Source organism: Bos indicus, chromosome 15, assembly GCF_029378745.1.
Source record: "Bos indicus isolate NIAB-ARS_2022 breed Sahiwal x Tharparkar chromosome 15, NIAB-ARS_B.indTharparkar_mat_pri_1.0, whole genome shotgun sequence".
Lineage (NCBI taxonomy): Eukaryota > Metazoa > Chordata > Mammalia > Artiodactyla > Bovidae > Bos > Bos indicus.
In genome coordinates this window covers 83,193,759-83,204,094 of record NC_091774.1, presented here as the reverse complement: position 1 = coordinate 83,204,094, position 10,336 = coordinate 83,193,759, and the positions used below count along the sequence as shown (strand labels likewise).

The 10,336-nt window shown below is 45.0% G+C and overlaps 1 protein-coding gene and 1 pseudogene across 1 annotated transcript; both read right to left on the bottom strand.

The window, feature by feature from the left end:
* Positions 1-1,416: 1,416 nt before the first annotated feature.
* On the bottom strand, positions 1,417-2,355 carry LOC109569180 (zinc finger CCHC domain-containing protein 17 pseudogene; annotated as a pseudogene).
* A 2,382-nt stretch (positions 2,356-4,737) lies between these two features.
* On the bottom strand, positions 4,738-5,770 carry LOC109569179 (olfactory receptor 4D9-like). Its single transcript, XM_019974480.2, has one exon. It carries the CDS (start codon positions 5,768-5,770, stop codon positions 4,835-4,837), a length of 936 nt encoding a protein of 311 aa, XP_019830039.2. The 3' UTR covers positions 4,738-4,834.
* Positions 5,771-10,336: the final 4,566 nt, after the last annotated feature.

Here is a 10,336-nt window from a genome sequence, read left to right as displayed (position 1 = left end):
TACATAACGCATTGCTGTGGAACTTGCTAATATTTTACAAGAATTTTACATCTGTCTCTAAAGATGTGATTGGTGTGTTTACCTACGTTAGATATAGGATATAATTAGATCAATTAGATGCCATTATATAGTTTGTCAGTAGGGTTGCTGCTAAGTCACTTCAGTCGTGTCCGACTCTGTGCGACCCCATAGACGGCAGCCCACCAGGCTCCCCTGTCCCTGGGATTCTCCAGGCAAGAACACTGGAGTGGGTTGCCATTTCCTTCTCCAATGCATGAGAGTGAAAAGTGAAAGTGAAGTAGCTCAGTCGTGTCTGACTCTTAGCGACCCCATGGACTGCAGCCTACCAGGCTCCTCTGTCCATGGGATTTTCCAGGCAAGAGTACTGGAGTGGGGTGCCATTGCCTTCTCCGGTCAATAGGGTTATGGTATCCTTATAGACTGTATTAAGAAGTGCTCTAAAATTTACAATAAAACTGGAATTGCTGGATTCTTGAATATTTATTGGAAATCATCCACAAAGTTATTTGGATCTAAAATTTTTTCAAAGGATCTGTCTTTGGCAATTTTTTCAGTTCATCTATAATTATTGATTTGCTAAGGTGTTTTCTCTTTTAGCCCATTTTTTATTAACTATATTTTCTATGGAAATTATATGGTCTTTTCCATCCTGTAAATTTTCAGTGCGTTGAGTCCTCTTTTCTTCAGTAGGCTACAAGTTCATAGCATGTATTTATTTGTTCCACCAAAGAAGTGTAACTCTTTTTTTTCTTTCTTCCATTTAGTACCAGGAATTTAAGCAGAAACCTGAAATGGAAGCAGTTCACTCACGCTGTAGTAAATACAAAGTAAAGCAATGATTTTGGCTTGAGCTGTCTGGTTCAGTGGTCTGTGGGAATGTCACAAACAAGCTGAGTCACTGCAAACAATGTTTTTCTGGCTGTGACCACTGGCTGTCGCTTCTAACACAGCAGAAGCATGCCGGGGGGATGGAGAAAGTGAGCACCACTTCTTACCATGTTCCCTCTCATACTGCCAGTCTCCCTCTGCCCGTGTGCTGGATGTCACAGAGACCATCCACCAGTCAGGCCAGGGGAGGTAGGCCAATAGGCAGGGGCCAATCACTCTGTTCAGCTACAGCCAGACTCACCCCCACAGCAGTTCCTGTGGCTCTCGCCTGGACTCCTGTACAGGGATCGGCTCTGGCAGTGGCAGCTGGAGAGGGTACTACGACCTCCCGCTGAATGAAGTTGGGTGAATGAATGGGAGAGCTGCAGGGGTCACTTGCAAAGGGCGCAAGAGTGATAAGGGAACAGCTCATTCAGGCAGAAGCTTTTGATACGTAACTCCCAGACTTGCTGTGGCGAAAGGGGACGCCATCTCCCATGGGAGAGAAGGGGGGGAGGCCATATTCTCACTACGGAGTCTTTCTAGGAGCCAGGGCTTCAAAGCACAGGCTCCGGATTCCTTCTCTCAACCACCCTCTCCACGCTCCGATCTCACTCCTTGTGCTTCTTCTTGTGCTTCTTCTTCTTTTTCTTCTTCGTTGCTGCCTTGCTGTCCTTTGACGTGTGCCTTGCCCTCTTGCCTGTATCACTCTCAGAGTCTGAGCTGTCAGAGTCAGATGACTTCCTGTCTCTATGTTTCTTTTTCTTCTTTTCTTTCTTTCTTTTTCTAGAAGAATTTCTTGTGGTGTCAGGCTTTTCAAACTCTGCTGACTTTGGCTCTTCTTTCTCCTCTTCCTCTTCAGGTATCAGAGAATACTTGGCCCCACCTGGTTGCATGAAACAATCCTTTGCAAAGTGGCCTTTACAGCCACACTTCTTGCAGGTGGCGTTCAGAACAGCCTCGAGGGTGATCCTCTGCCCTGTGTAATCCTGGAAGGACCACCTCCGCCTCTCTTCCTGCTCAATGATAACGTTGTTGGGATCAAGGTCCTTCACAGTCCCTTGGTCGACAACCTTCATGGAGAGGGATACTTTTATCCTATCATCTTTCATCTCTCGGCCAATAAGTTTCACGCACACTTTGTCGCCAACATCTACTATCTCAGAGGGCTTATCCACGCGACAGGATGGCATGTGAGTTCGATGGACCAGACCTTGCTTCCGACAGCCTGGGATTTTGATAAAGGCTCCATAGTCTGTGACCATAGCAACCTCTCCTTGGAAAATAGTGTAGAGAGCAGGCAAGTTCTCCATGGTCTCGGGTCTTCCTGAATTCATCCTTAATGCTCTATGGTCCCTCCATTTCTCTTCTGCTAAAGCTAATTGAAGTGTTTCGTTGTCAGCTTCTGGTCTTCCCCTCACAGCATTGCGCGAAACACCAAAACCCAGAAGTGTAACCCTTGAATGTGCCTGGGTCTTTGGGGAATAGTAGGATCTTTCCTAGAAGGGAATATCTTATCAGGCTTCCGTAAGATAAGAGAAGTATTTTCCTGACTTCCACAGTGAGGAGCTGAGGTAGCAGTGTCTTTGGGCCCTAAAGTGAGGAAACACTGGAGTTTCACAATTTATTTTAATACTAAGAAACAAATATAAATAATATGTAAACATAATGCCCATAATAATAAATGTGTTATGAAGCGAAGTGAAATGAAGTCGCTCAGGCTCCTCCGTCCATGGGATTTTCCAGGCAAGAATCCTGGAGTGGGGTGCTATTTCCTTCTCCAGGGGATCTTCCCTACCCAGGGTTCGAACCCAGGTCTCCCGCATTGTGGGCAGACGCTTTATCCTCTAAGCTCCCAGGGAAGCATAAATACCGGGGAAAGGTTTAATAAATGTGTTATAGGTGGTCAGAATTTGGTTAGAAACAGTCTGTTTTGTACTACTGAATTAATGGCAGTTTTTTGTGCTCCTAAAACAGGATTGGCAAAATAAAACTTGTTTGCTTTATATCTGTCTCTCTTTGGGAAAGTGTATGTGTGTATGTATGTGCGTGCATGAGACAGGGACTGATTATTTTGTATTTTTGAATACTGAGTTTGTTAAATTCTAAGATGAATCTTTTCTTTCCTTCACATTTAAATGTCTCTGAAATTAAGACGCATCTTAAAATCAATGAGTGTGTGTAATATGGTAGCTCTTCTTTTTTACTACCTAGCTGTTATTAGAGTGGCAAATGTATTTTACAGTGGATGACATTTTCAATTAAAATATGGTAAGTATAGTTGCTATAGAAAATACTTGAAGTTCCACCTGTGTCTCATTTCATGAAGTAGAAACAATTCACTTGGTACGACATAGGAGAAACAGTGTAATCTACAATACATGCACTGTGTGATCTTTCTAGACTTTAAGAAATTAGAAATTGGAAAATCTACCTGGCCCTAGTAAATTAAAATAAAGGGATGTGGTCCTGTATAAAGCTTAGAGTGCAAGATCATAGTACACTCTGATTCAATCATTTCCTTTTCCTTTGACTTCCATGAAGGAGCATCTGTTCAAGAAGTAAAGTCAATGTTACTTTATTTTTTATTTTTTTTTGGCTGCATCATATGACATGTGGGATCAGATTCCCAACCAGGGATCACACCTATGCCCCCTATCAAACCTATGCAGTGGAAGTGAGAATTCTTAACCACTGGACCACCAGGGAAGTCCCTGAAGAAGTAATGTCATCTTTAAATACTAAAAAAACCAAGATTAAGTAGAATTTGGTATCAAATTCTTACATACATTCATTTAATCCCTTTCCAAGTATTTGAAACACTTATTTAAAGCTTTTATGGGTCAGACACTATTTTAGACCCTGAGAATATAAAGGAGAATTAGATGTACTAATTTGAAGTTTTATGGAATTTTTAAAACACTGCAATAAGGGAAATGGTAAGCAGGTACACATAGGAAAAATAAAAGCATTTATTGGCTTGGATATGAATTTTTCTTTTTTCAACCAAACTGGCTTATGCCCGAGGCAGTGTTGTGGGCAGTAGGGCAGGCAGTCCCACTGGCTGCACTTACATGTGGCCACTTCACCAAATCAGACGGTGTGAGTCCCAGGTCACGTCTAAGTCTGACAAAGTCACAGAGAGTGGCAGGCAATGGAGATCCTTCAAAACTAAAACCCTTTACATGTAACAGATGGTTGTGGGGGGCTGTGCCAGTATATTTTATAGATGAGCTGATTGAAAGAGTAGGCCCAAAGTTGCTGATAGAACAGAAATGATAGAGAAGGATGTCCCCAGACAGAGTTTGGTGCCTAGCGTATGCTTGGGAGATAGTCATAGGGAACTGTCATTGCACTGGGACCCAGCAGCTGTACCCCTGCTTTGTTGGGACAGAGGCCCGGCGGCCTACTGCCTGGGCCCCAGCAGCTGTACCCCTGCTTTGTTGGGACAGAGGCCCCGGCGGCCTACTGCCTGGGACCCAGCAGCTGTGCCCCTGCTTTGTTGGGACAGAGGCCCCGGCGGCCTACTGCCTGGGACCCAGCAGCTGTACCCCTGCTTTGTTGGGACAGAGGCCCCGGCGGCCTACTGCCTGGGACCCAGCAGCTGTGCCCCTGCTTTGTTGGGACAGAGGCCCCGGCGGCCTACTGCCTGCCTGGGTGTCAGAGTGCTGTCTCTCACCCTTTGTCTGGACACCCATCTCTAGCACAGTCCGCATCTGTGCCTGGCTTGTTGTCAATTACTCTTCAAGAACTAGGTTCTTTGCCGTAACTTCCTGCTGGCGTTCCTTTCCGATACAGGTGTTCCAGGTCGCTGGTCCTTTGTACCTGTGCCATCCTGGTCTAGTTAATTGTCTATGTACAGTTGAGCCCCTGAATACTACAGCTAATATTTTAAGAAAATATTTCAACTATATACTTACATCTTGATCCACAATCTATAAGGAGACTATCCCCTTTCAGAAAGCATGAATCTCCTCTTCAGTCTCCTCATGGCTGCCTTCATCTCCTGGTTCCTCAGGGTGTAGATCAGGGGGTTCAGGACAGGAATGATGACAGTGAAGGTGATGGAGACAGCTCTGTCCATGGGGAGGGCAGAGAAGGGCCGGGCGTAGACGTAGATGCAGGGCACGAAGTGCAGGGTGACCACCGTGATGTGGGCGGTGCAGGTGGAGATGGCTTTCCTCCTGCCCTCCCCAGAGTGAGACCTCAGCATCATCAGGATGACTGTGTAGGACACAAGAAGCAGGACGAACCACAGGGTGGTGACCAGGCCATTGTTGGAAATCATCAGGAGCTCAAGGACAGCAGTGTCTGTGCAGGCGAGTGTGAGCACCTGGGGGACGTCGCAGTAGAAACCATCCACAATGTTGGGTCCGCAGAAGGGGAGGGGGAGCAACAGGGAGATCTGCACGATGGAGTGGACGAAGCCCCCCACCCAGGAGGCCACTATCAACCCAATGCACCGCCCCCGACTCATGATGGTCACGTAGTGCAGGGGCTTGGAGATGGCCACGTAGCGGTCAAAGGCCATCACTGAGAGAGAGAAGATGTCTGCGCCTCCGAGGAGGTGGAAGAAAAACATCTGCGTGAGGCAGCCATGGAAGGAGATAGTCTTTCTCTCCGAAAGAAGGTCCACCAGGACCTTGGGGGCGGTGATGGAGGAGAAGCAGATGTCCAAGACGGAGAGGTTTCGGAGCAGGAAGTACATGGGGGTCTGGAGGTGAGACTCGCAGCTCACAGTGACCATGATGGCAACATTTGCAAACACAGTTGTTACATAAACTATAGATAAAAGGAAAAATAGGAGTGCACTCAGCTCTTGAGATCGGGTAAGTCCACAGAAGATAAATTCCGACACCCTGGTGTGATTTTTCAAGGCCATTGGATGACATTTATTCCTCCAGGTACAGCTTTGATGGAGAGGAGAATGGCAACCCACTCCAGTATTCTTGCTGGAGAATCCCATGGACAGAGGAACCTGGCGGGCTACAGTCCTTGGGGTCACAATGAGTTGGATGCGACTGAGTGACTAACACACACGTACAGCTTTGAAGGAAACAATGACATTACTGAGAAAATTAAATCAAGCAAAGTTTTACCTGTTATGCAGAAATTGGACATACATAATGAAAAAAGACCATGTATCTTGGACTTTCCTGGTGGCAGAGAGGATGGGAATCCATCTGCCAATGCAGGGCACATGAGTTCGATCCCTGTTCCTGGAAGATTCCACATGCCACAAAGCAACTGAGCCGATGGGCCACAACTGCTGAACCCCACGCGCCTAGAGCCTGTGCTCTAGGAGGAGAGAAGCCACTGCAATGAGAAGCCTGAGAGAAACTCTCTGCAACTAGACAGCCCACAGGCAATAATGAAGACCCAGTGCAGCCAGAAATAAAGAAAGAAAGTAATCAGCAGTGTGCACACATCAAAAGAGTAAATTAAAAAATCACATATCTTATTCTACGTGAACTTGCTCTGTTACCTGGAAAAATCACTCGTTTCTACTTGCTTCAGCTCCCCGACTAGTACAGGTGGTAGGCTTGTTTCCCTCTTGTCTTCAGTGGGGAGTCTTTGGGTTCTGTTCAAGTTGATTCTAGAAGTTTCTGAGGAAAGGAACTTAAGGAAGGTTTCGTATAAGCAGTTGTGGATTCCCTGTATCTTCATGAGCCGGAGCCACAACTATCGAGCCTGTGCGCTAGAGCCTGGGAACTGCAACCAATGAGCCCACGTGCTCCTGAGGCTTGAGCACCCTGGAGCCCCTGCTCCACGCCAGGAGAAGCCACGCCCTGCAGCCAAGAGTAGTCCCCGCCCACCGCAACTACAGACATGCCCGCACAGCAACGAAGCCGGCACAGCCAAAAATAAAAATCAGTTAAAAAAATTGAGAATAGTTAACTCAGCCTTTGAGAAAAAAGCCATCCTCAGCCTTAGCTGAGTTATCTGAAACCACCATAGACATAGGTGGTCCCTATGCCCAGGGATGCCCAGCTGAGATGCCTCACGCTTGGTTTGTGTTGAAACCAGCTTTCAGAGCCTTGAGAAATTATGTGGATAAATAAAAAACATATGTTGCCTCTCATTTGCTCTGGAGGATATGGCTACTTGTTGGTCTTATCTGGTGACTCAGATGGTAAAGAATCCTCCTGGAGTATGGGAGACCTGGGTTCGATCCCTGGGTTGGGGAGATCCCCTGGCGAAGGGAATGGCAACCCACTCCAGTATTCTGGCCTGGAGAATCCCATGGACTGCACAGTGCACGAGGCAGCAAAGAGTCTGACGCGACTTCCCGGCTTTCACTTTGTTTTCCCAGTTGATTCAGTCTTTGTGGGGATGGTCACCTTTACAGCATGTACTGATTAAGTAGCACATTTTATCCAAGAGACTTACCTGAGTCACCCATCCTGCAAGGAATTTAGACACTTTGTCAAATCTCTTCTGAAAATGCTACTTCCTTCATGTCTCTCATGCATTCCCTTAACTTCATCCTCAGTTAAACCCTTATCATTTCTGCTTAGATTGTTGCAGGAATTCCCTAACTGGTCTTTTCTTTGGTGTAGCTGTCTTTAATTCATCCTCTTTATTGTTTCAAGAAATATTAATACATAAATATTTATAAGTCACAAATGGGCTCATTTATTCCTTTGCGGGAGATCTTGGTTTGATCCCTGGGTCGGGAAGATCCTCTGGAGAGGGAAATGGTACCCCACTCCAGTATTCTTGCCTGGAAAATCCCATGGACAGAGGAGCCTGGTAGGCTACAGTCCATGGGGTTGCAAAGAGTCGGACACCACTGAGTGACTTCTCTCTTTTTATTCTTTTGTTTGAAAATTTTCAATGGCTCTCTATTGTAAACAGAATAAAGATCAAACTCCTCTCTTTTTCTTTTTATTGAAGTATAGTTGATTTACAAAGGTTGTGTTAGTTTTAGCTGTACAGCAAAGTGACACAGTTATCCATCTATCTATCTGTTTATTCTTTTTCAGATTCTTTTCCCTTATAGATTATTACAGGATAAGGATTAAACTCCTCTTATTGCATCCAAGACTTTTTCCCACCTTAGTTATTATCTTGTGCTCTGTTTCCTTTGATCCTATTTCAGGTCTTTATTTATTTGCTTATTTTTTCAGAGCTTTAAACATTATGCAAACTCTTTCTGGCCCACAACTTTATAAAAAAATCAGTAAGATACTTTTAATTTACCCACTTTTATTTCCTATTATCAGAGAAGTGTATATCCTTTTCTGACCACCAAAAACTCTCAAATTATACAGACTTTCAAACTCCGAAAAACGAAATCAGCTCTGAATTATTCTACAACATTTAACAAGCGTCTAAAGCTGAAACCTAAATGTGATGACAGGATTTTATTAAATCTTGGCGAAGCCCTGTGAGTAAAACTTCAGATTAGCTTGCAAAAGCCAGCACACATACAAATCAGATTTCCTCTCCCTAAATCATTGCTGTTTTAAATCCCGTCTTGGCTGTTACAGTGTTGCCTTTAACCTGCAAATGTCAAGGTCAGTCGGAGGTGAGGGCCATGTGGTCTTAGGGAAGAGAATAAGAGAATGAGGAAAATATTTCCAAATCTCAGAGGACAAGTACTTGAGGAAAAAGTAAAAGAACTGCATGATGCATGCTTTTTGCCACATTTTGGAATATAAACTCAAAGCCAAAGTCTTCTAAGAAGGCTGAGCACGGAAAAAGATGAAGTGTTTAGAAATTAACAAATAGTTTATGTATTTCAAGGGAAATTCATGCCCTCGTAGGCAAAGGAAATCTATATCCTGCAGTCTACAACACAGAGCATCACTTTCAGTGTGTTAGGGGAGATTTCTTGGAGGAGGTGACGTCAGAGACGATTTCGAAGGACTGGTATTACTAGAAGGGAAGGCCCACAGTTTTGGATCTGTGTTCCTCTTGTTCTCCCCACCTACCATGCCCTCCCACTCTCATGATCTTCTCATTGATGAGCAGTGATCTTTCAGACTCCAGGAGCTGGTGATGGACAGGGAAGCCTGGCACGCTTCAGTCCATGGGGTCGCAAAGAGTGGGGCATGACTGAGCGACTGAACCAAACCAATCTTTCAACACTCAGGTCCAGAGTCTCCTCTTCTGTGAACATTTTCCTGATGTCCTTTTATGACGCATAATTCCCTGCACTGACTTCTCTTCTGGCACCTATAACAGGTATTCCATCTAATTTCTTCTGTCTCTCCTCACTTCAGTATATTTCCTTGTTATATCTCAAGTCCATCCTGTCTGCTCAGTATTTCATTTATCCTAATGTCATCAAAGCTTTCCTTAGTCTGGGTCACATGTTAGGTGCTCAGTAGTTTTTTTTTTTTTTAATTAATGAATAAACTTCACTGGTAAGTGCACATCCTGATTTACAAGCCTTGGCATCAGATTGTGTGTGAATGAGCAAAAAGGATCTAGACAAATATAAGAAACCCTTTGTTAATGTCTTTGACTTGGCCTTAGGGATAGAGAGATTTGTTTTCTGCTCCAGGCTATAATATAGCTCTGTGACCTTGAGAGAGTTCTGTGGCCTCTCTGTGCCTCTGCGCCGCAGTTTGAGAATGTAAGAGCAGTCTAGAATGATGCAGTGTTATGTACCATCCAGTGTGATGCAGTGTTGCTGCTGCTAAGTCGCTTCAGTCGTGTCCAACTCTGTGTGACCCCATAGACGGCAGCCCACCAGGCTCCCCAGTCCCTGGGATTCTCCAGGCAAGAACACTGGAGTGGGTTGCCATTTCCTTCTCCAAGTGATGCAGTGTAAGACAGTCTTAAGAGCTTTGGAGGAGCATCAGGACTGGAATTCTACCACTTCCTCCTTTGTCACTTGGAGCAAGTCCTTTACTTTCCTTTGATTTTCCCCTCTGTAAATGGGGAAGCAGAACACTTACTTCAATGGGTAGCACAAGGAATAAACTATGACTGTCTTTGTGTAAATTACCCAGGACGTTCCAGTAATAGGCATTCCAGCCACTTGTTTCTCCCACCCCACTGCCTCTGCCAATCCAAACAAACAGTACCTTCCCTGAAGGGTTACTTATGAGGGTGTGTGTGTGTGTGTGTGTGTGTTAGTCACTCAGCAAAATGCTATTCAATAGAACGGCTTCTCTTTGAACCAACTTGCTTATTACTGTTCCAATGAACTTGTGTGAATTAGACAGACAGAGGCTTTAGTGCTGAGTCATCAGGTTTGGAAATACAACTGCCTCTGGAGCAAAGAGAAAACAGGCCCATTGAGTCACAGGGAACGTACAGATACGAGGTTGCCTTTGAAACCTCCATGGAAGACAAAACAGACCCATTGAGTCACAGGGAACGCACAGATACGAGGTTGCCTTTGAAACCTCCATGGTTTTTTGAGAATTTGGGGTTACGATCACCTTTTTAAAGGAAGCACCCATGTTGTGGAATCTATGATCCACACGGATCC

Excerpts from the sequence above, each read along its gene's own strand:
- LOC109569179 (XM_019974480.2), bottom strand. The coding sequence starts at position 5,770 with ATGGCCTTGAAAAATCACACCAGGGTGTCGGAATTTATCTTCTGTGGA.